The sequence below is a fragment of the Haemaphysalis longicornis genome, unplaced genomic scaffold, assembly GCF_048455015.1.
Source record: "Haemaphysalis longicornis isolate Haplotype H1 unplaced genomic scaffold, Haemaphysalis longicornis Haplotype H1 scaffold_3, whole genome shotgun sequence".
Lineage (NCBI taxonomy): Eukaryota > Metazoa > Arthropoda > Arachnida > Ixodida > Ixodidae > Haemaphysalis > Haemaphysalis longicornis.
In genome coordinates, this window is record NW_027526335.1 from 56182582 (window position 1) to 56208863 (window position 26282).

At 46.2% G+C, this 26282-nt stretch overlaps 1 protein-coding gene across 1 annotated transcript in view; it reads left to right on the top strand.

The window, feature by feature from the left end:
• LOC144174469 (cytochrome P450 2A12-like) overlaps positions 1–26037 on the top strand; it is a 39961-nt gene extending 13924 nt beyond the window's left edge. The window contains exons 3-9 of the mRNA XM_077703186.1: positions 1265–1389; positions 1513–1619; positions 7768–8069; positions 11141–11253; positions 11856–12114; positions 20986–21176; positions 25754–26037. Coding sequence (XP_077559312.1) covers positions 1265–1389; positions 1513–1619; positions 7768–8069; positions 11141–11253; positions 11856–12114; positions 20986–21176; positions 25754–25932 — 1276 coding nt within the window. The 3' untranslated portion in view covers positions 25933–26037. The remainder of the gene's footprint in view (positions 1–1264; positions 1390–1512; positions 1620–7767; positions 8070–11140; positions 11254–11855; positions 12115–20985; positions 21177–25753) is intronic.
• Positions 26038–26282: the final 245 nt, after the last annotated feature.

A 26282-nucleotide genomic window follows, 5' to 3' on the forward strand; every position in this document is an offset into this window, starting at 1 on the left:
AAGAAAAGCGTACCGGATGACGCTCCCACAACAGATAGTTCTATGCGCGTGCGCATACCCTCGCCTACTTTGTCGGTGAACACCGTGATAAGGCACTGACATGCCGATCGATCGTCACTCCCGTTGTATTATTTAAAATTTGGGAGGCTGAATGGGCCTGATTTTAAGGCCCGATCCCGGCCCGAGCCCGCTTTGTGAAGCCCGAGCCCGACCCGGGCCCGTAACACCGAGCCCGGGCCCGGCCCGGGCCCATCGTATCAAGCCCAGGCCCGGCCCGGGCCCGTCGTCTCAAGTCCACTCCCAGCCCGGGCACTGTCTTTTTTTTTTTTGAGCCTAGGGAGGGCCCGCATGTGTGTGACCAGGCCTGGTCTTAGACGTTGAAGAAAATTTGTTTATTATATTTGGTCGAGTGTCTCCGTAGCGGGAAATCAGAAGGAGCATGTAGTCTGTACAAGCACACCCTGAATTGTAACGCAAAAAAATAAGGGTTTAAAAGTACACCGTCTGCAGTTCACGCCACATGGGCGTAATAATAGCTCATATTCTTACACGAGAGGCACCATCACCTTTGATGACCAGACTTTTGGCAACTTCATGTGGTTTTTTCGGTCACAAGTTGCTATTAATGAAATTTCTTCTTCTCCATTTGAATCCACGGGTATGTGCGTGCGTTGAAATATTTTCCCTGGAGTGGTTGTTAAGCGGTGGCGCTTCTCTACCACGCGAGTTTGATTTCCAGCCACAGCAGCCGCATTTAGATTGGTTCGACATCTAAACCACATGTACACAGACATAGGTGCGCAGCTCCGGGGTGGCTTAATTAATTCCTTCCCCGCTAGGGCATTCCTTGTAACCGTATCTTTGATATGTTATACACCAAAATATAAAATCTTGATGCAGTAAAGAAATGTCATTAAAGTTACAGTATAGTGACTATCAGCCCTAGCAAAACACGTTTTTAAAACAATGTGTACAAGTAATATCAAGAAGCGCGCAAAAGTATACTCAGAAAATTCAATTTTATGCTTTTTCTACACCACGTCGGAACTATTAATGGCCGGGCCTATAAATTCAAGCCCGAGAACACCCGGGCCCGTGGTGTCGAGCCTGAGCCCGACCAGGGCCCGTGGCACTGAGCCCGAGCCCGGCCCGGGCCCACGGCACTGAGCCCGGGCCCGGCCCGGGCCCGGCGATAATCGGCCCGGCGATAATCGGCCGGGCCCGTGCAGTGCTCTTGCATGCATCACTGTTACTGCTTGTGCAGGTTACGTCTTGGCTGTAAGGACGTGGTCGTGCTGAATGACCTTGGATCCATTCGTGAGGGGCTCATGAATCCGGACGTGCTGTTTCGCCCCGACAATACGCCCTTCCGTTTTTTGGGTATAAAAGGTGAGACCGATTTGAAGCAAGTGCATTTCCCATTATTTTTTTTTGTATTTGTGTGTGGGCACGTTATTGGCTACCGTTAATTCTATGTGGCTTAATATTCGTTTTGGAATTGCAATTTCACAGCTATCGCAACTTTGAATGGCGAACCATGGAAAGTAAACCGGAGGTATTCTTTTCATGTGCTGAGAAATCTGGGATTTGCCAAAAAGGGCATGGAAGAACACATTAAGGTAAGACTGAAGAATTTTTTACGTAAGGTCCGTTGATGCAAGTTAGCGTTTTTCACGACGAACTACATGTACAGGGTGTCCCAGCTATCATGCACTTTTAAAAAGGGCAGGGACGTTACTCAAAGAAAACCTAGTGCATTATGTTCGGAGTACTGTAAAGAAGCGGACTGTAAATTTTTTGTCGATGAGACTAAAAGTATTATGTTTTAATTAATTGTCTGAATAAAAAATACTCCCTTAAGTGTTAAAGTGTCAATGGGGCACTTGCAGGTACCCACGAGAGGCATCTAACTGCGGTATTTTCAGCGACGAACAAATTGCGTGCTAATTTATTCCGACTGATAAAGAAACCCCGCGAAATATGAAAAATACCCTTTTAAAGTACGCCTGCCCGCTTCATAAAGCAGCGCCCTCAAATAACCCGATTGAAAGCAACTGTTTCGGCTGTGATCCGCCCTAAGAGACAGCGCATCACCTTAATAATGGCATGCAAGGAAAGAGCAGACACAGCAAGTTTCGCGGGGCTCGTGTGGTAGATAAGACACAAACTAGATGGCGACTTCTTCTTTCTTTCTTTTCTTTATTTTATTCTTGCTAACTTAGAGGCGGCCTGTTTGACAGTACTGCTTTAAGATGCAGGCGGGGGGCGCCGTTACGTGGTATTTTTCGTATTTCGCAGGGTTTCTTTTTCAGTCACAATAAATGAGTACTCAGTTAGTTCGTCGCTGAAAATACCGCAGCGGGTACTTACAAGTGCCTCATGGACACTTTAATAATTGGGAGAGTACTTCTCGAGTTAGATAATTAAAATTATTTGCATCATTAATAACAAAATTATTTTCCGCTTCTCCACACTTCTGAAAACAATATACACTAGGCTTTCCTGGAGTAACGCGATTGCTCTTTTTTGAAATCTTGGTGCATGATAGCTGGGACATCCCGTATACCCGTTAGGAGGCGCGCCGTGACAGATTCTTACAAGCAAATTATTACAATTTGGGGTTACTTTACACGATCCGAAATATTGTGCGCGCAAGGCGTTTCTGTTGCTTTTCGACTCCAACTGGAAAGCAACGTTTGCTCCGTGCCGCGTCTGTTACTTCTTGAGCTTGACAACTCCACTATTCAGCACGCCGGACGCCAGGTTTAGGCACGGCTCTATGGTTATTATGCGCGTATTTACTCGGTGAAATGCGGACATACAATTATTCGAAGATTTTCTGTATCGGTTGGGATCGCCACGGCATCACAGATGGCGCCACGGAATCGCCACGGCGTAACGGATGCCGTGGCGATTCTGTGGCGGCATTCACGGAATCACCCGGAGATTAACCGGTCACGTGATTAAGCGCTTGGAAGGCTAGAGTTGCCGGAGTAGAAGCAACGGGTTTGGTTGGCTTCTCGGGGCTGATGCGTTTGGCTTTGAAAAAAATACAGGACCAGATGTCTTGACTTGCACATTTCTTTCTTTTTTTTTTAACTTAGCAAATACCTCGATTTCGCGGGCTTTTGCATCAAATGAAAATCATCTCATTTTCTCGCTACCTTACGTCTTTATGGGGCAAATATTTCAATAAAAAGATTGATTGATTGATTGATTGATTGATTGATTGATTGATTGATTGATTGATTGATTGATTGATTGATTGATTGATTGATTGATTGATTGATTGATTGATTGATTGATTCAACGAACAGGCTCGCAGCCCAAAGGGGTTAGGGATTATAGGAAGGGGATAGCTGGATGGCACGCCTTCGAGCCTTCAGTCACGGATGCCGTCTTGGGAGGTTTGTCAGGCTCGCCTGAAACTGCTCTAAGGAGACCGCTTTTTATCGCGCAACGGCCTATTTACCCGTGTAAAGATGGTTCGGTTCAGACTAATCCAAGATGGGTATTTAGGCCGGAAGGTGCTTCCCTATCCGTACCCCGCTTTAGCTTGTGTAGTCCTAGATTAAATAGTAGTGGTCCGGCACTACATGTGTTCCGCAGAATGTGCTTATGGGTGCCCATGTACAGGACGTGGTTCCATTGAACCATTTACGTATATTGTCGGGTTCTTGGACAATAATCAGTTAAAGAAGGAACTCTTTACACGAGGCTAGTTTATGTTATACACGAAACCGGAACAAAATGCACACAATGAACAGATGCAACCTAACCAACAACAGGGGGCTGCGAGGACGCGGTATAAAAAACGGAGAGTACAAACAGTCGGAAAAGTCCTAATCGGGGAACGAAGGAAGATAACATAGTACGTGGTGGTTACCCGCACAAGTCGAAGTAGCGTAGGAATGTCCACGTGAAGTGCCGTGGCCGAGGAGGTCAAGCGCGCTCCCAGCTCCCGTAGCCGAGTAGCGAACGCAGCTGTCTTGGGGCGCCGCTGTCTGTAACCTATGCGCGGCGAGACGGCACGCTTGCGGGGATGACCTCGTGGAGGTTGCAGTCGCGGAGGACCTCTTGGGGCAAGGCACGGGTATGGTCTCCCGACCGCCGCGCATCCCGGTCACGCTTCACACCCCTGCTCTCATTCTCGGTGTTCTTCTAGGGATCGCTTCTCTGCCGCCGCCGGCTGTCGCTGGCAGCTTCTCGTTGGCCGGTGGCCGGCGCAGCTCGTGCTGTGGTCTCGAGCGCTGGCCGCCGTAGCCGGGATTATAGGACGGGGATAGCTGGATGGCAGGGTTGGTTGGTTGGTTGGTTGGTTGGTTCCTTAAGTCATGGCGCGTACCCACGCAGGGGATTGGCCAACAAGCTGCCTGTAATAATTAGGCTGTGACCCGATTTATGTTAGAGAGAAAAAAATGAAGTACCAGAAAAATATTGAGAGTAGAAAAAGAAATCTTTGAAGAGAACAGGATTCTCAGGAAAAAAAATTGCGAATGAAGACATAGCTATCTAGCAGGGCATCCAGCCTGTCGCCGCAACAAAGGAATGAAAGGCGATCACAACATGTCTGTGGCAATATCCTATGACGGAAGCACCCAGGGAAAGAATAACGGTTAAAGATAAAGGGAGATTAAGCCTATTAAACGTGCATTCAAAGTGCGCGTGTCGCATCGAGGAAAAACTGCGGCAATTTAAAAGAAAGTGTTCTATAGTTTCGGGGGCCTTGCAGAAAGGGCATTGAGGAGATAACGCCTGACCAGCTTTGTGTAGATAAAAATTTAAAGGGGGTATTCTGCAACGAAATTTTGTGATTGCGACCTCACATTTACGAGATTCGCCGAATTTAGGCTTCCATAAGTGGGAGAGGTGAATATAGTCGGAGCATGAACGAAGGGCATCTTGCCGATTAATTTGTAAAACTTGAAGGCGCCTGAACCTCGCCCCCCAAAGAAAACTGTCAATTGGGCCATTCACGACGGCAAGACCCCCAAGAGCCAAATTGGCTAATTGATCTGCCAGTTCATTGAAGGTCATCCCTGCGTGACCAGGGACCCACACTAACCGGATCTCGCGAAGCTGGTAAGGAATGAATGAACGGAATGACCTGAGAAGGGAAGAATCTTTATCATTTGTTAGAGCGGTGCACACGGAGAGAGAATCCGCAAGAATAACCACCCCCGCGAATCTGTGCTGTAGTTTATTAAGGGCTAAGATTATCGCCAATAATTCTGCCTGAAAGATCGGGGTATAGTCTGGCAGCCTGATTGATAAGGACCAATCTAGAGACTGAGAATATATTCCTACCCCAGCCTTCTCATCACTTTGCGAGGCATCTGTGGCAATGACGACATTAGTATGAAGAGTAGCCAAGTGATCTTCAAGTAAATGATTGAGTAATCGGGCCGGCAATAATTTTGCATGCGGGGGAAAAAGTTGTCCAAGCTTATGTCGACAGGCGACAAATTATCAGAATAGAGCTGGAGTAGAAAAAGATCTGCATGAAGAGGCTGCAGCCATGCCTGAACGCAATCCAATTGAGGACGCTGAAATCGGGGCCACGTAAATCCTCGAAAAAGGTCAGGCCTCAAGAGGAAAATGGGTTGAGCCTCGTACAATACAGATTCAAACAGTTTTAGAAATGTTACAACAGTTAGCAATTTAAATTGATCCAGAAGTGAAGGCAACCGTGCCTCAAGGTACAATACAGAGTTATCTACATACTTTGGCAACCCTAAACATAAGCGCAAAGCCAATCTCTCAATAAGAAATAGGGGATGGAGTTTGTACGTCGCGCAACCAGAAAATAACACGCGACCAAATTCCAATACTGGGCGAACATTGCAACGATAAATCATTAGCAGGGCGTCTCTACGCATACCGAATTTATGATTGCATAGCCTACGCAGCACTCCCGCAGCTTTTCACCTTTGGCAGCAATGTGCGAAATATAAGGACGCCATGTGAGGTAGGCAAGCGCTGTGTGCCGTGCGTCGTCTTCTTCGCCATCTCTTTTAAACGGCGTTTCGTTTATGTCGTTGCGATTTCTTCGAATGACAATATCTGGGGTGTAGGCTACATTTGCAAAAGTCAAAGGTTGTTGAAATAATGCGATTTGGAAGGGTATCTCTCCTACTTTGCTCGATGCGTTCTTTTGAACCTTCGCCAGCCATTCTAAGGAAGCATCTGCTGTTGGTGGTGGTAAAAACATTTATTTGAGCTTTAGGGGAGAGGGAAGGGGCAGTGGTCAGCCTCTCAGGTCCAGGAGGCCGCGAGCCTGCGCCGATTCCAGAGCTCGTTTCACCAGGGCGAGTTGCTGCTCCGGTGCCGAGCTGGTCAGAGCGGACTCCCACTGCTCAAGGGTTGGGGAGTGAAGGGGGTTGGGTGCTGCGGGCAGGAGAAAACTAGGTGGAAGGTGGTAAGAGGAAGGTCACACGCTTGGCAGTTAAGGGGGGAAGAGGGATGGGGAGATGTGTGAGAGAATCGTGTGATTGTAGAAAGTTTCTGTGTGAAGGCGGCGATAGACATACGCTTCATGTGGGGTAAGGGATGGGTGGGGAGGAGGGTACCTTCTTCTGTTGTTTGTGTAGTGGGAAAGGATGGAGCTATAGGTAGAGTCCAGCGGTGTTAAGGTGGTGCTTGCGGAATCTGGACGTCCTGTGGTATCTAGCCTTGCAGAAGGGAGTGCCCGGTTGTGGAGAGCGCGGGCTGCGGCATGGGCCGCTTCATTCCCAGCAAGACCAGAGTGGCCAGGGGTCCAAACTATTGTTATCTCTATTTCTTCGGGGAGACAGTGAAAGATGGGAAGAGCTTGAGGGGGTGCCAGGCCAGCTTGATACCACCGGCATGCTTGCTGAGAATCGGTGATGATAGTTAGGTAGGGCTGTTTTTGGTGGGTGGTGGTCGCATGAGCGACGGCGAGTGCCTCTGCCGTGGGAACTGGTTGCTGCTTGTAGGTGGCTGCAGTGGCGAGATGGCCGGTAGAGCCCAGGGTGACGAGGGTGGTTTGTGAACCGTTGGGAGTATGGGCGATATCCGTGTAGCGCGTTCGGGCGTCGGTTTCATATCGCCTTGTGAGCGTTCTGACACGAGCTTCTCGCCTTCCCCTATTGAACGTCGGATGCATATGTTTCGGGATTGGGGCGACCCTAAGCCGCTGGCGAATGTGAAGAGGTATGCGTTGAAGTTCGTGAGTTGCATACGGGGTGGACCGGCCAATGGTGCGAAGCACGTTCCTGCCAGTGGGAGTAAGGGCCAACCGTTGTAGCTGTGAGGTTCGTTGGGCTTCCAGAATTTCGCTGAGGGTATTATGTAGCCCAAGTTGGAGTAGACGGTCAGTAGAGGTAAATGTAGGGAGGCCCAAGGAAGCTTTGTAAGTTTTGCGGATTAGGGCGTCCAGCTTGCTGGTTTCTTGGGGTCTGAGATTCACAAGCGGGGTTCCGTAGGTGAGACGGCTGACCATGAGGGCTTGGACAAGACGGCAAGTGTCTAGCTCTTTTAGACCGTATGCCGATCCCCGGATTCGGCGTATAAGGTGGATGAGCTGTTTCTATAAGTAAAAGCGGATTCAGAAGCCCGCGAACTGAAAAACCATATGAGGACCATAAAGTAAGGAAGATAATGCCAATGCATTTTCGCTAGCATGTGCAATTTTAGTCGCACAAGATTAAAACATAAACTACATAACACGTGTTATTTATGATGAACTGCTAAAATAATTTTTACCCTGTAAGTGGGCGAAACGTTTGTTGTGTTTTTTTTTGCCAGGAATCGGTGCAGCGTTTCGCTGACTTCCTTGCTACTGGTGAAGGGAAGCCACTGGTCGCCGCCCAGCCACTCGCCACCAGCATCGCGAACGACGTCACGGCGCTGGTGTTCGGCCAGACGTACGACCTGGATCACCCAATGGCTCGCTTTATCGAAAATATGCTGAGCAAGTTCTTGAGACGTGCTAGCTTCTTATCGGTCGAGGACTTCCTGCCCCTCGTGCGCCTGCTGACTGCCTGCATACCCAACACGAGAATGGAGATAACGAAACGCACACTAACGCAGCTCGCACAGATCGTTAGGTGAGTCGTGCCAAGGCATATTTTATACACCGCCGATAAGATAATGTACGACGGTAACAAGCCCGCCCCGTGGGCATACCCGAGGAAAGGAAGGTGTGAATCGGGCCCTGCTGTTCCTGTTGTGCTTGACAACACATAGACCATTGCAGCGGACGTGACAAAAATGTCCAATTAGTCAGATATTACAACCGTGGGATGTGCGCATTTCAGTAAGAAAACCGACGGATCGTATCGAAAGTTCCGCGTTTCTGCACTCAGACTCAGCACGCACTTTATACAGCTGCTGGGATTGGAACTTGGAGTAAAATGATTCTTAGCCAGACGCACTACCGACCGGCCTATAGAGACCCTTGTGACCAGAAACAGTTGCCATCAAAAAGGACAAAATTAATATTCGCCACATAACATGAGCATGAGTCAGATATCGCCTCAGATGACATCTTATCTTTGACAGCTGCACAGGGTCGAAAATAATTCCAACTAAAAGTAGACTCATTTGGAAGAATAATTCCGGCAGTATGAGGCTAACCTCTACCAGCCTTCGAATAGTCTGACGCTTCTGTCATTAGTAGAGGGGACATCGCAGCAAGTGGTGCCAGCTATTCGTAATGGGAGCAGCCTCTCTATGGTTGTTGCCTGTTTATTCTCTTTTTTTCCCAGCCAGGGCCAACGATTCCGACGTGCCTTTAAAAGATGATCAATCAATTAATTAATTAATTATTTATTTACGTTATCCTACATGTTCTCCCAGGAACATTGAGTAATGAAGGGGGGCGAGAAAAGCTACAACAAATTTAAGAGAAGCAACAAAGTATAAAACAATGCAATGTGGTAGTACAGTACAACTAATAAAAGAGGTGTCGTAGAAGAAGCGTACTGTAGTTACAATAATGTTGTCTAGTACAAAGGTGCGGAAAGGCGACCGGTACGCAAGCAAAAAGGCGCAGGAAGCCTGTACACTACGCGCAAAGTAGTTTGTACGGCATCAAAAACGGCAAAAAGGCGGCAAAACACAAGCGCATATGTACAAATCTGCATTTTTATGATGAATGATGCTGGTACACTTGGTTGCGAAATAATGTATGGTCAGTGATTAAAACAATTTTGTCGGGAGTTCATTCCATAATAGTTCGACTGTTGGCAGTGCCGATAAGTTAAATGCTTGGGTATGGCCGTAAATGCTTTTCAAACACCGCAGATTGTTTAACCTATTGAACATGAGTACTTTCGAGGGAAAGGGGTGAAAGATAAGAGCAGTTTACATACTTGTGAAATAAACGAACTATAGCAACGGAACGGCGTATTTCTAAGGGTTGGAGGTTGCTATAGGTCCTTATTTGAGTTACGCTAAAATGACGGCTGTAATTCTTTAGAGATGAAACGTGCAGCACGGTTTTGTATTGCTTGGATCATAGAGTAAATTAAGTACTTTTGGTATGGTGACCCGAGGGATAAAGGAAACTGAAGTTACTGGCGGGCGTACGTTAGGTAGGCAGGCTAACGGGAATTTTTCGGGCAGTTCTTTCAGTTACGACGTGAGTATCTTAGTGTTATGGATGATTTTTGCGCGAACAGCGCCAATGTGCAAAGATGCACTTCCAGATACTTATATTCATTTATTGATTTATTTTATTTATTTATTCATTCACAATACCGATAAGAGCACCGGTGAGGGGGTTTCACATAGGGAGGTTACATTTATACACATGTTGCGTAAGCGTAACAAAAGAGGGCAAGAAAAACAAAAAAAAAAAGCGGGAATATTCAAAAATGAGAACGAGAAGGTAAAATTCTATAGATAACAAGGAAAAAAGACAGAAATACAATAAAAATGGTTCAAATTGTAGCACGAACACGATGTACAACGCATCAGCATAAAAAAAGGAAAATAAAGAGCAAGAAAGAAATTAGCGAATGTTTTAAAAGAAGGAACACAAAAACACAGAATAAAAGCAAAGCGTTAGATTAGCTCTTGGATTAGTTCCAGAATTTTCGTGTTGTCTTTCTGAGAGGCGATATGTGATGGTAGATTATTCCATCCGCCTATGGTACGGGAAATGAAAGACCGGGCCAAAGTAAGTATATGTCCTTTACTAATCGCACCTCCCGCGTCCCTACTCCCTACGCGCTTGATAATATTGCCATTGACATCGTCTCCACTTATAAACATCTGGGAATTCACTTACAGCCTGTCCTGTCATGGCATTACCACATAAAAGACACCCTCGCTTCTGCTATACGCTGTTTAGGGTTCCTTATGCGTAGCCTTAAAGATTATCCTTCTGGCATTCGGAAACTTGCATTCACTACACTATTACGTCCTAAAATGACCTGCAACTTGTGCTTTTAACTTTGTAAGAATCGTCGCGGCGCGGAAAAATTACAGGAGGTGGTTCAAAGAACTGATCGGGAAGTGACGCATGGTGATAAGCTTATGGAACAGTTACAGGGCGGGAAAGTTGGCGACAATGTGCTAGATCCGGTAGTTCGGAGCGACATTTTAGTGCAGTGACGATAGAATGACGTGAGTAGTCTGAATACATAATCACGAGGTGCATGCACTCACAAGTGTTGTATTCGCGATCACAGTACTCATGGGTACATTACTCGTAAGTAGATTACTCGCGAGTAGAGTACTCGCGAGTACATTATTCGGGAGTGCAGTGCTCGTCAGTGCAGTACTCATAAGTACTCATACTCGTGAGTACAGTACTCATGAGTGCTTATACTCATAAATATTATCCTCACGATAAGGAGTATTCATGACTATGAGTACTATTAATCCTCATCAGTGTTTATACTCATACGTACTGTACTCACGAAGGCTGAACTCACGTCTGTACTCCCTGGTCATCGCACTCACTTTTGAAATCCGAATGTGTACTCAGTCATCATCGTACTCACTCGTGCGTTTGAATACAAATGAGTGTCCTCACGAGTGAGCACGCCGCCCTATGCTGTACGCACATGTTTATGCGATTTGACATAACAATTATAAAGGCAATACTTAATGATTGGATTGTTGCCCAGTGGCTCTGAAGTAAACAAACCCGTGTTTTTCACTGTTACAGGAACGAGATAAACGATCGCAAAGGAAGGATGGAGCACTACATAGGAAGAGATTTTATTGATGGATACTTGAGGAAGATTGAAGAGAACAAGGGGACCACCACCCATTACAATTGTGAGTGACGGCGGAAAAAAATCAGACGCCCGCATAAAACTGAAAGGCTTGGCTAATGGCCCTTTCTGGAGAAATATATAGGTTATTAGTAGGAATGTGCTTTGCTACATGTTTGATTTCGGTGCTTAGATTCCTCCTGTAATACCGAGTGCGTGTCTCCAGCGCACGTTTATAAATCGAGGACCGCAGCCTACTCACCAGCATCCCCTCTAGTCAGCTGGTCACTTCGAGCAGTGGTGACTTGTTGGTTCCTTTCTTGCCTAGCATTCCAGAGGATCCTGGTTCAAATCCATCGTAGTGGAAATTTATCCAAAGTTTGTTTTTTGACCGGTTAGTTATAGCGCTGCCCTAGCTGGGAAATTGGGCGTCGTTCGTGCATTCATTGTTTCTTATGCCTGAGAATTATTTGTCTCTTATGTCTGTTGTTCCGTCTCATTAGTTTTGATGAGTCGGCCATTTTGTGTGGTACGGGCGCCGGATTTTGAACGCAGTTAAATAATGCTTTAGCATTAAATGTGATTGTTTTGCATGACTGCTGGGGGAACAAATGTCGCCCAGTTTGCTCCCCCACCCCCCTCTCAAAACAACAACGTTAATCACAGTGGCAAGCTTGGAAGGGAGCACGTTGAACTTCTACAGTGCGTCCACGAACACTGTGCGAACCGCGGTGTTGTGGGACCTCTACATTATGGCCAGCGATCCGGACGGCCTGCAGGCGCGCGTGCAACGGGAAATCGACTCTGCACTGGGCCGGCACAAGAGCCCGGACTGGGATGACCGACGCAACATGCCTTTCACCATGGCCTGCATATTGGAGCAGCAACGCTGGAGGACTGCGACACCGATCGGTGTACCGAGGGCGTAAGTGGCTCACTTACGTCTTATCGGCAAATAACCAGGAACTGGCCTTCATCTTCCTTCGTGCGTAACGTGCGTGGGCTGAATAATCACGTATGCGCTTTGTTTCACGTATTGTGCTCCTCGAGTTCTGGCTTACACTCCTTCAGTTTTACGCGCAAAAATTACTTGGTTGAATTTACAAAGATATATCCTAGCCAATATTAATAAAAACTTTTTTTACAGCTAATAGGACAAAAAATACAGCACGCGTTTTTTACTTTAATAAGACGGGGGATAGCCCCACGGATAAAGCTTAGAAATTGCGCATACGTTCCCTGTGGTGTTTTTACCTGTGAGGGAAAACGATGTTGGCGCCGTAGTAAGCACAATAAACGAAGCTATTGCACATATTCAAGGGTGCAGTAAGGTACAGTGATAGCAGAGGTGGTAGATCCACACTTGTGAGCAAAAAAAATCCGCGTATTGATGGAATTGCACAAAGGGGCTTGGGGTGCGGCCTGACCCCGGCGACCATTGCCGGTAATGCACTCCCTCACCAGAGCAGGATTGGCCACCCTGGTGTAGTAACGGCCACAACCTCCCATGAATACGCCAACTAACCCTCGGCCCTCAGTCCCCAGCGTCTGCGAAGCAACTGACCACGGCGGCGGTCAGACCTGTGACGCAGCAGAGGGTGCTAAGAATCCCTGGATCCGGACAGGCCGCCAATGGAATCTGAACCTGGCAACGTTTAACGTGTGAACCTTATCAAGCGAAGCAAGTCTCGAGGTGTTGTTCGAGGAATTAGAGGGCATTAAATGGGATGTAATAGGGCTTAGCGAGGTTAGGAGGGCAGGCGAAGCCTTTACGGTGCTGAAAAATGGACACGTCCTATGTTACCGTGGTCTAGAGGACAGAAGAGAACTGGGAGTGGGATTTCTAGTCAATAAAAGCATAGCTGGCAACATAGACGAATACTATAGCATTAACGAAAGGGCAGCAGGTCTTGTAATTAGGCTCAATAAGAGGTACAAGCTCAAGGTGGTGCAGGGCTACGCGCCCACAGCCAGCCACGACGACCAAGCAGTGGAACGCTTCTATGAAGATCTGGAATCGGCAATGGCTAAAGTAAAAACGCAGTATACTGTAGTTATGGGGCACTTCAATGCTAAAGTAGGCAAGAATGAGGCTGGAGACAAGGCAGTTGGGAACTATGGTCTGGGCTGTAGAAATAGCAGGGGGGACCTACTAGTTGAGTTTGCAGAACGGAATAACCTACGAATAATGAATACCTTCTTCTGTAAACGGGAGAGTCGGAAGTGGACCTGGAGGAGCCCGAATGGGGAACACAAAAATGAAATAGACTTCATATTATGCGATAACCCTGGCGTCGTGCAGGATGTGGAAGTGCTCGGAAGGGTAAGGTGTAGTGACCACCGTATGGTAAGATCTCGAATTAGGCTAGAGTTGAGGAGGGACCGCAACAAGCTAGTACGAAAGAAGCCGATAAATGAGCAAACAGTAAGACGTAAAGTAGAAGAATTCAGGATCGCGCTGCAGAACCGATATTCCGCCCTTAACGAGGAAGCCGAGCTTACGGCACAGGAAGCCAGCGACAACCTTACAAGCATTCTCACGGAGTGTGCAGTAGAAGTCGGGGGCACTATGGCTAGACAGGATACTGGCAAACTTTCACAGGAGACGAAAGATCTAATCAGGAAACGGCAAACCATGAGAATCTCCACCGCAGCTGACAGAATAGAACTAGCAGAGCTCTCGAAGCTAATCAATAAGCGCAAGACAGCTGACATACGGAAGTATAATATGGAGAGGATCGAATACGCTGTAAAGAACGGAGGTAGCCTAAAAGCAGTAAAGAGGCGTCTTGGCGTGGGGGAAAATCAGATATATGCACTTATGGATAAGCAAGGCAATGTCATCACAAATAGGGATAAAATAGTCACAGTGGCCGAGGAGTTCTATAGGGATCTGTACAGCAGCCGGGACATACAGGATAATTCCGGATGAGACAGTAGTTCAGAGGAGATAGACATCCCACCAGTAACGACCGAAGAAGTAAGGAAGGCTTTGAAAGAAATGAAAGGGGGCAAAGCACCTGGTGAGGATCAGATAACAGCAGACCTCTTGAAGGATGGCGGAGAAATTGTACTTGAAAAACTGGCAAACCTGTATACGCAATGCCTAATGACCGCAATGGTACCGGAATCTTGGAAGAACGCGAACATCATCCTAATCCATAAGAAAGGCGACATGAAGGACTTGAAAAATTACAGGCCGATCAGCTTACTGTCAGTCGTCTACAAGGTATTTACCAAGGTAATCGCTAACCGAATCTCTGCAACCTTAGATTTCAGTCAACCTAAAGAACAAGCAGGGTTCCGTAAAGGTTATTCAACAATGGACCATATTCACACGATCAATCAGGTGATAGAGAAGTGCGCTGAGTATACTCAACCCCTATATATAGCCTTCATAGATTATGAGAAAGCATTTGACTCTGTCGAAACCCTAGCAGTCATTCAGGCATTACGGAACCAGGGGGTAGATGAGCATTATGTAAGAATACTAGAGGATATCTATAATGGGTCTACAGCTACCATCATCCTCCATAGGGAGAGCAGTAAAATACCTATAAGGAAGGGTGTCAGACAAGGAGACACAATCTCTCCAATGTTATTCACAGCATGCTTACAAGAAGTATTCAGAACGTTGGATTGGGAACAGGTGGGAGTAAGGGTTAATGGAGAATACCTCAGTAACCTCAGATTCGCTGATGACGTTGTTGCTAAGTAACTCGGGGGACGAATTGCAAAGCATGCTTTCCGCACTGGGCGAACAGAGTAGAACCGTGGGCCTGAAAATTAATATGCAGAAAACTAAAGTAATGATCAATAACCTCGGGACAGCACAGCAGTTTGAGATAGATGGCGAGGCAGTGGAAGTGGTAAGCGAATATATATACTTAGGCCAAGTTGTGACCCCAGATCCCAACCATGAGGCAGAGATAATTAGAAGGATCAGAATGGGGTGGGGTGCATATGGCAGACATTCTCAGATAATGAGTAGCAGCCTACCATTGTCGTTGAAGAACAAAGTGTATGACAGCTGCATCTTACCGGTACTCACCTACGGGGCAGAAACTTGGAGGCTCACTAAGAGGGTTCAACTTAAATTGAGAACGACTCAGCGGGCAATGGAGCGGAAAATGATAGGTGTAACATTAAGGGACAAGAAGAGAGCGGAGTGGGTCAGGGAGCAAACTGGTGTTAAAGACATATTAGTAGAAATTAAGAAGAAGAAATGGACGGGGGCAGGGCATGTAATGCGAAGGCAAGATAACCGCTGGTCATTAAGGGTAACAGAGTGGATCCCTAGAGAAGGCAAGCGCTGTAGGGGGCGGCAGAAAGTTAGATGGGCAGATGAGATCAAGAAGTTTGCGGGGATAAATTGGTCACAGTTGGCACAGGACCGAGGTAATTGGAGAATAATGGGAGAGGCCTTTGCCCTGCAGTGGGCGTAGACAGGCTGGTGATGATGATGATGATGATGAGATCCACAACCAAGCCGTGCATATATTTTTTTTTTTCATTTACTTCGTCAACCATTCAGGGTACACTCAGGAGTGCAATGAACTAGGCTCTTATGAAACGTCATTAATGGAACTTTTCGCAGCCGCCAAATATGACTTTAATTCACGCGGACAACCACGCACCAGTCTAAAAACACCAAGTTACATCACGGTTATAACGCGGAATCGGGTCTTCGAGGTTGCGTGCGACGGGTAATTACCGAAAAACATCTTCAGCTCCGTAGTTCGTTTACTCCCGACATCAGGTAGGAACATGGAGGGGGTCAGAGAACCAAGGCGCACATATATGCGTGCCGCCGTTAGAGGCAGTGGAGTTTCTGCGGACGTCTACTAAGCATATACCCTGGAAGTATCGCAATGCAGCCTTCGCTGCCTTACCATTCTACGAAAATAGACAGGACAAAGCATTTCGTGAGCTTCACCTTGTCGATTCTCTTTCTAACGAATTGTTTCTCACGTTCACTTAAAAGCAAAACGAATTATTGTTTTCGGAGAGACCACACCGACAAAGCTTCCTCTTGTTTATTCAGCGAAATGCGGCACATGCGTTCAGCGATACTTGTGTTCGGCCTGAAAGTATGTATGTACTCGCAGGCATTACTTCATTGCAGTGAATAAGTGTCAGCTTTTGCCCTACTTCTTCACGAAAGTCTGCGGAAATCTTTCAGAGTAGGATGTTCAACGAGATATTTTCAGCGAATCGCTAAACAGGCTTCCCTTCTGCTCCGGTTTTGCAGGGGCCGTCTATTAAGAAGCCGAAACCACCTGACCGGACCCTTATAATACTCGCACTTACATTTACAGTAGTACTGGCCTCAATTCCTTCCTAAAATATGAACGCTGTTCTATAATTCAGTTCACCTTCACACGGACGAGGCTTAGTGTGAGCACCCATAAAATCGCGAAGGACCTCAAATATGGAGATGCGCGAATTTCAAAATTTTCGAGAGAAAATTTGTCATGCAAGTTATAATCCTATCACACTCCTCTTTGGTCAAGCTCTAGATCACCTTTGTACCAAATTTGAACCTCCCAGTAACAATAGTTTTACAGGTATAAACGTTTTATTTTCTTCGGCGTGGGGATGGCCGCGTTGAGTCACACCGGGTGTCAATGCAAGTAATAGAAACTTAGCTAACTTCCGCGCGCCAGGGTGACCCTTAAAGGCCTTAAAGGCCCTCAGTCCTAAGCAGCTGTAGAGCACCTGTCCACGGCGGCGGTCAGAACAGCCATACAGCATAGAATCTCGGGGTCCGGACAGGCCACTATTGGAACTTGACCCGGGCAACGTTCGACGCATGCACCTTGCCTATTGAGGGAAGCTCAGCTGTACAACTAGAGGAGCTCTGTGAAATTAATTGGGATAATAAAGGGTTAAGCGAAGTTAGAAGGACAGGAGAAGGCTTCATGGAGCTAACTAGCGGGCATATTCTGTGCTACAGGGGTCTCCAAGAGAAGCAAGAACGCGGGGTGGGATTTTTATTCTACAGAGAAATAGCAGGAGACGTGTAGGAGCTTTTCAGCATTAGCGAGAGAGTCGCGGCTGTTGTGATGATGCTAAACAAGCGATACAGGTTAAAGACAGTAGATGCCTATGCGCTAACAACGAGCTATGATGACGAAGCCGTAGATAGCTTCTACGACGACGTCGAATCAGCAATAAAGAAGGCAACAACGCAGTTCACGATTGTGATGGGAGTCTTTAACGCGAAGGTCGGTAAGAAGCAAACGGGAGAGAGGTAAGCGGGAAATTTCGGAATAAACAATCGAAACATTCGAGGAGATAGAGTGGGAGGATTTGCAGAGAGAAATAACCTGAGGTTGATTAACACATTTTTCTACAAACGAAAGAATGGACGTGCGAAAGTCCCGATGGCACAACAAAAAACAAAATTGACTTCATTTTGTGTGACAACCAAGTATCGTGCAAGACCTAGGAGTCCTAATTAAGATTAAGAGCACCGACCATAGAATGGCTAGATGCAAGCTAAGGCTGAATCCCAAAAGAGAAAGACAAAAACTCGGGAAAACAAAACAAAAAAAACTCCGCATGGAGTCAGTCAGAGCCAGATTGCATTAGTTTAAAATAACTCTTCAAAACAAATTCGCGCTTCTGAACGAGCAGAACGAGGTCAGTGTACTCAGGCTTAATGATAACCTAACATCGGCTCTCCGTGAATCAGCAGCAGGTGTGGGAGAAGCAACATGTAGGAAACAAACTGCAAATCTAAGAAAACAAAGGAACTAATTGCCAAACGTAAGAACATGAAAGTGTCAAGTACGGCGGATCGGGTTGAATTAGCTGAGATTTCGAAACTGATTAACAGAAGTAAAAGAAACAACCTGCATGAAGCATGTCAGTGATCGAGGAAACAAAGAGAAAGCGAGCCATCGGCACAGACAGGATGTACGCACTTTGAAACGAGCAGGGTAGCATTACGTGCAACTTGGACGAGATAATAAAGGCGGCAGAGCGGTTTTGCCCCCGGCTGTATGCCAGCGACATTAGACCAAAGGAAACTACTGAGAGTACATGCTCAACTAGTCCCTAAAGAGGAAGCTGGAAAGGCTCTCAAAGGTATGAAAATAGGAAAAGCTGCAGATGACAATGGCACAACCATGGATCTCTTGATGGTGGGAGGAGATATTGTACTGGAAAAGCTTGTTGCACTATTTTCAGAACGCTTGAAGACTCAAAACATGCCCATAGCCTGTAAACATGGCAACATAATTCACATTTATAAGAACGGAGATCCCGAAACCTCAAGACGTACAGACCCATCAGCCTACTCTCAGTTGTTTACAAGCTGTTTACCATAGTTATGGTTAGCCGCAAAGGTGGCAGCCTGGATTCCCAACAACCCGGAGAGCAGGCTGGGTTTAGGAAAGGTCATTCAACTATGGATCACATTGATGTTGTCAATAAAGTGATAGAAAAATCCCCAGAGTACACTAACCCCTTTACATGGCATTTATAGATTATGAAGAAGCGTTTGATTTTGTACCACCGCAGCCATGCCAGAAGCACTAAAACATCAGGGAATAGAGGAAACCTACATACGATTTCTAGAAAACACATACAAGGAATGCACTGGAAGGATAACCCCCCAACACCAAAGCGATAAATTTCCGCACCGAAATGGAGTAAGACACGGGGATACCATCTCTTTAAAACTTGCACAGTTATTCACAAAACTCTTCACAAAAATATTAAGTTTTTTCTGGAGGGGTATTAAAAATGCATCACTGGGAAAACGTTGGATTAAGGATAAACTGGAAATAATTGAGCCATTTGAGGTTTACGGGTGACATAGTCTTGTTGAGTGAGACTGCAGAACACGTACAAAAAATGCTTGATGAACTACAATGAAAAAACACGGCTGTGGGGATGAAAATAAATATGAATAAATCGAAAATAACGAGGAATAAGCCTGCCGAAAGCGCCCTCTGCAGCTTAGAAAACGAAACGCTAAAAGAAGTAAAATAATACAACTACCTCGGACACATGTTTAGTGCTGATCTCAACCACGAGAGAGAAAGCCGGCGCACAATAGGTATGGGCTGGGGATCACTCGACAAGCACTCCCAAATATTGCAAATTAAGCTACCTCTATCACTCAAAAAAAAAATACAATCAGTGCATACTGCCGGTGATGAAATACGGAGCTTAAACTTGGCGCCTTACCATACAACTGAAAAGCAAAGTTACATCCCTGTCACACGGCAAATCTAAAGCAATTCAAAGTGTTCGGCATCAGCTTTTAATGACATTCGGTTTGGCCTTGCGGGTCCACATGGCATAACAAATGTCATTTGATAGGGATCGCGGTGACAATTATGCGAGCTCGCAAAATTGCAAAATTATGGTTCAAGTGCGTCTAGATTGTTTTCGCACATGATAATTTTTGAAAAATAAAAGCGATCATTCGTTTTTACTTAAAAAGAAGAAAATCACTGATTTAGTTGACATAAGCAGACACCACACAAGTCGAGACAAGTCCGCAAATAATCCGTATCAGGGCAGCGCGCCCATGTGGGACGAGATTTTTTCTTTGTAAGTATTTCTTTGTCTTTCGTTATTTGAAAAACAATACGAAGGGAAAAATATAAGTCTACTTACAGTTCTTAGAAACAGTATGCTTGGTTTAATACTGAACTTTCTTGTCTAGTGACGCGCCACTGCTGTCGACGCTATACTCATTTAACCGCTGAATGAGCTCCCGAACCTCAGTTAGTCGCTAAATTCCATTCGCATCGAATGCCATTCGGTATCCTCGTGTAGCGCCGAAGTAATGATATTTAAAGCAAATGACATTTGCTCTAAATGTCATTAGATCTCTCGTGTGACAGGGGTATTAGATCGGCTCATCGGGCCGTTGAACGTTACGAGTAACAAGGGCGGACAGTAAAGGAGCTTCCTAGATTGATGTCATAGTTCTAGTAAAGGGGGAATACCTTTATTATCAGAGGGGGCATGAATGCCCTGTTGAAAGAAAACGAGATGGACTAGGGATGGCCGTGTGGTGAGACGAACTGAGAACCGGCGGAAAATAAGCTTGGGTAACAAAGTGGACACCTAGAGATGGGTCGAGAAGAAGGGGAAGGCCAATAACACGATGGAGGGATGGAATAGAGAAATTCGGTGGTAAACTGTGGACTCGAGCAGTGCAGGACAGGTGTGGTTCGAGGTCAGTGGGAGTGGCCTTAGTCTTTCAAGGGACCCGAGTAGGCTGGTGGTGGTGATGGTGATGATGCTCCGTAAACACGACAGATTGTCTAGTTGATGAGAATCGACTATTGGGCAACTTGGGAGTGGCTCTTGAATATCTTGAAATAGAGCAGACTCGGCGCGGACAGAAGAGGTCTGTTCTTTTTTCTTATTTTTTTTTGTGTCTCTGTTGAGTCTGCGCTACTTCAAGATGTTTATGTAGTTGAAATCACTTGTCTGATATATTAGTGTAACTGAATTACCGAACGAAAAAGCTGCTTTAGCTCAGCTAAGTCATCCTTTTATCTATGTTGCTTGCGGCGCAGAGATTAACAATTTATGATGCTTCTAGGACTCATGTTCTATCGTAGGTCAATTCAAGCACTTGCCTGAATTTGAGATGTTATGTAATCAGCCATGTTAGCTTTTACCACCATTTATACTACAGTCAATCGTCGATTTCACTGCCGTCAGCACACACATACAAATTTTTCACTGGGACACAGCCTTTCACTAAAGTCCGGGGGTGTACTAATATTTTCTTGCGCGGGCTCGTTCGTTTCAAACTTCCCAGGGCTGAGCGTGATACGTTCATCGGTGGCTACCACATCCCCGCTGGTACTGTGGTGATACCGAACCTGTGGAGCCTTCACAACGACCCCAAGTACTGGCACAATCCATCCCAATACGATCCCACGCGGTTCCTGAACCCAGATGGCACGAAGGTCAACGACAAACAGCCGGCTTTCCTGCCTTTCTCAATGGGTGAGCGCCAGAGCATTTGTTTTCTTACTTTTTCTTTCTTCAACGCTTTGATAGTAACATAGTGTGCCATTGATGAGGCTGTCTTCTGACCTCATAAAATGATGTAATTCGAGGAGGGTGATAGAAAAAAAGATTGTAACGGAAGGAAAAAATTCGTAGATCTCCTAATAATCAATAAATCCGAGATACGTAGGTGTAGTATAAATTTATTTTTTTAAAATTAAGTACGGGACATGTATATCACTGTGTTTTGCTCACCGAAGTTACTGTCCGCGGTTTTCCAAATAAACATCTTAATCAATGGCGTGTTCGCAGGAAGATGGGATGGTTGGGTAATGATGTTTATTACCGGAAGGACCTAGCCTTGCTTGGTATGCCGGCAATTACTTTCCTGATCAACACCTTCTCGTCGCTATGCGCGGGAAATCACCAGGAGTCACTTGATCAGTACCTTTTTGCCGCTATGCACGGGAAATCACAAGGAATCACTGAGGCGTGTGCTCTAAAAACCCGAGGATCAGGCGTAAAATGTCTCTCCTGGTGATCGAATGGCCTATTCGAAAGATGATATCACCCAAAGAGGCATGCGCAGCGGCTCTCCTTCGAAGTTCTTTAAACAAAGCTAACCGCTGCGTCACATCCAATCGGCAGTGTGTTACGGTTGAACCGAAGCTCCCTGTGTTTGGATTGGAAATAGTAACCGCTTGTCCAAAAGACTTTTAAAGTGAAAGCTCTCCTCGGCCAGGTCTCGCAAAGTCATTCATCGTTTTCCAATGACTTTGACTCGCCATAGTGCAAGTGTGGCCTTAGGCCACGTTGTGTAACATCTCGAGATGTAGGTGTAACATCTGCAGGTACCAGAGGAGGCTACACCTCATAGGGACGCCAATACTGGGAAGGTTTCCTGGTACACAAACAGCATTCCCGCCCCAGTACAGGAATGGTACCTCTGGTGCAGAATTAGCGCTATTGCATTCCGAGACATGTACAGGCCAGACCCTTGCATTAGGATGAAGAACGCTAATTAAACATGTTGGTATGCGGAACCCCGCTCGTAAACGGACCTAGACATACCAAACCAGTCTTATATTACGAAAAGAATGCGTGGAATTAGGACGCGAACGCATTTTACAGTAAAAAAAATCCCGGTTCTTGGGAAAACTTTCGTGCTACTACGGCTGGAACCCAGTCCGTTCGTGCCAAACTCCGCGATTCTATACCCGTTAGGCTACTGAGGCCCTTTTCCGAACAGCCTGTCTGCGTTGGTACTTCGAAACAATAGAAGTGTCCGAGATGAACCAGTAGGTTGCGCCGGGTGCGTACAGGAACTGGCGGGCTTGTAACCAGAAAGAAACTATGGTCCCTTAGGAAGGGACCATAAAGGAACGGAATCTCGCGTAGCATTTGGCCGAATGCTCTTATTGCGAGAAAGACATTTGTCCATCATCATCGCCAACGACGACGACGAAGGGGTTCAGTGCATTCTGCGGATTTTTCTATCACTTGATTGGCAAAAATTGGGTCCATCTCCCCGCGAGGGGGACTCGAGTAAATGCGTCGCATAGGGGGTGGGTGTATTGCGTTAACGTTTAGTGTTTGGGGAGTTGGTGGTAGTGAATGCGTTGTATCAGCAGCTTCTTGACGTAGTTTGAATGAGTCAAGGATATAAGGCGCGTTCGTAGCCTCCCATTCTGTGTCGTCTTTGTGGCGCAGTGGGAAGAGCCCCATGTACATTGCGTTCCGCCCGCAGGGTCGAGGGATCGAAACCAGGCGCCGGATAGTGTTTTTTTTTATATAGTGTAGGGGGAGGGGTGCGGACTACGACTACGGACGTCAACGCGGGTGACATCGTGAGTTACTGAAATGCTCTGCATTTAATATGAATGTGATCCATGGTTGAGTACCCTTGCCTAATCGCCGCCTGCTCTCTGGGTTGGTGGGAACCCAGGGTGCAACCTGTGCGGCTAACTATAACTTTGGTAATTAGCTTGTAAACAAGAGAGAGTAGACTGATGGGTCTGAAATTGTTAAGGTCCTTGTTATCTCCCTTCTTATGAATCAGAATAATGTTTACGTTTTTCCAGGCTATGGACATTTTTTGAGTATTCAAGCATTCCGAAAACAGTACGGCAAGCTCTTCCAGTGCAATATCTGCTCTCTCCTTGCAAAGGTCCACGGTTATGGCGTCGTCACCTGCAGCTTTTCTTCTTTTCATGCTCTTGAGAGCCTTTCCTACCTCCTCTTTAGTTACTTGTGGGACACCGCAAGTTAAGCTTGTTCCTCCGCGTAGTTTCCGCTGGTCTAACGTCACTGGCATACAGTCTGGTGTAGAATCGTCCTGCTATTTTTACTATCGCCTCCAAGCTGTGCGTAATGTTTTCCTGCTCGTCTCTTAGTGCGTACATTCTATTGTATCCGATGGCTAGCTTGCTCTTAGTTGCTTTCAAGCTTCCTCCTATTTGCAGCGCTTTATCGATCGCTGCCACACCAATGCAGTTTCTTTTACTTCTGTTAAACATTATTGACAGCTCTGCAAACTCAACTTAATTCACCGTCATTGACACTTTCAAGTTCTTACGTTTCGCAATTAGTTTTTTTTTCCTTTGCTTAATTTTGCAGTTTGTTCCCCTACATGTTGCGTCTGCCACAGTTGCTGCTGGTTCTCTTATTGCTGTTGTTAAGTTGTCATTTAGCCTGTCCACAGTGCCCTCGTTCTGGTAGTTCGGAAACGAAACGCAAATTTGTTTTGGAACGTTATTTTAAACTTTTCCGTCCAGACTCTGACTGACCCTACGCTGGGTTTCGTACTTTTCACGAGTTTCCTTCTTTCTCTTTTGAGATTGATCCTTGCCTTGCATTCAACCATCCTATGATCACTGCTCAAAATCTTAGTACCTCTATGTCCTGCACAATACCTGGGTTATCCCTTAAATAAAGTCAATTTTGTTTTTTGTTGTATCATCGGGATTTTTCCATGTCCATTTCCTATCCATTCGTTTGTAGAAGAATGTGTTCATCAAGCTTAAGGTTATTTCTCTCTGCGAATCTTACCAGTGTGCCTCCTCGACTGTTGCGATTGTCTATTCCGAAATTTCTCACACGAACTCTCTCCCATTTGCTTCTTACCGGCCTTTGCGTTAAAGTTTCCTATCACAATCGTGAACTGCGTTGTTGCCGTCTTCATTGCTGATTCGACGTCCTCGCAGAAACTGTCTACGGCTTCATCATCATAGCTGGTTGTTTACGCATATGCCTGTAATATCTCTGACATGTACCACTTGCTTAGCTTGATCACAATGGCTGCGACTCTTTTGTTAACTCCCACGTTCCCTGATACTGCTTTAATGATGAAGAATCCCACCCCATGTTCTTCTCTTGGAGTCCTTTGCAGCCCAAAATACGCCCGCTAGTCAGTTCCATGAAGCCCTCGAGATCTTCTGTTCTTCTAACTTCGCTTAACCTTATAATATTCCACCTAATGTGTGAGACCTTCTCTAGTAGTACAGCTAAGCTTCCCTCGCTAGACAAGGTTCATGCTTTGAACGTTGCCAGGGTAAAGTTCCAATGGCGGCCTGCCTGGACACAGCGATTCGTAGCAACCTCTGCTGTATCGCTGTTCTGGCCGCCGCCGTGGTCGGGTGGTCTACAGCTGCTGGCGAGTGAGGGCCAAAATTTGCTTTGCAAGTCATAGGAGGCGTCGGCCAACTACTACACCATAGATCCTTTTCTGGTGAGGGAGTGTTGTTTGTGTACCAAAGAGCCTTTACTGCATGAGTTAATCTATCTGGTTTAGCCTCTGAGGTATCTGAGATAATTGTTACTGCCGGAGCAGGCAGGACTGCATTCCGGTGTGGATTGTTCTCAAAGAGACAGACGAAGAGCGAAGAAGGTGTAGAGAGAGAGAGAGAGAGAGAGAGAGAGAGAGAGAGAGAGAGAAAGATAGAGAGAGAGAGAGAGAGAGAGAGAACGAGGAATGGCGAGAGAGAGAAAAGCATCCCGCGTATGATGACGTTGCCCCACACGCGGGCAGTAACAATGCGCCTGCGTTTGTTCGATTATCGTTTTATACGGGTGGTTCCAAAGACATACAACGGACAAAAATAATGAAATACACCGACACTGGCGTACCTACAGGAATGTGAAGCCCCAGGGCAGGCGGCGAAGTCTTCCAGATGTTTCGGCGCCCGTTCGACTGGCGCAGATACATCTCCCGCGGTCGCGGGAGAAGGTCGCACACTGCGCCCTTTGTCCTCCAGTGGACATAAATAGGCTATCATGATTATTACTATTTATGTTGGTCACCTTCTAATCTTTCACGATGATTTATTTCTTTGCACTGCTTTGAACTGCTGAGTTTGTTTTCACTCTAAACTTCCAGGTTCAATCTGAAAACATCCTGTCTGTTATCTTATCGCACGATGTGCGCAACACTCACTTACGCTATTGATCATTGATTTCTTGATCTTGTAGCCTCTAAGTATTCTTACAAAATCTCCACGACTTAAAGTAGTACGGCTTCCACTTAATTACATATTGTGCAAGTAAGATTTAAGCCTCCATTGTCATATTTATTTCAGGGAAACGAGGCTGTCCAGGGCAAACTCTGGCCTTGATGGAGATATTCCTGTACGTGACCGGCATCCTTCAGAGGTTCACAGTGCTTCCAGAGGAAGGCGTCACCCTTTCTTTTGACGCCGAGGATGCTCTCTTATCAGTGGTCAATGATACACAGAAGCTGCGCTTCGTTACGCGGTGATCCACCAACGAGCGTGGAACGAGAAGGCGCTACGCCTCCAAAATTATTGACTTTTAAAAATAAAGAAATGTGACGTCGTACATAATAAAAAGTTGACACGGTTAAGCTCATGTTCTGTCTTTAAGTGTTTGACGTATAGGATGGGCTCGCGTGAAGAATTCCCGTGCCTGACAGGTTTCGACACGCAAGTAAGGGTTGCCGGGTGGTTTACGTTAATCCGCCATCCACCATGGCCATCGCGCAGGCGTCGACTTAAAAAAAAATTAAAGCCGTTCCACTCAATATGAGAGCTGTCGGGAATGCAGAGCAGTGATTCGCCATAATGGGCTGTAGCGCCGTTCGCACTGCCC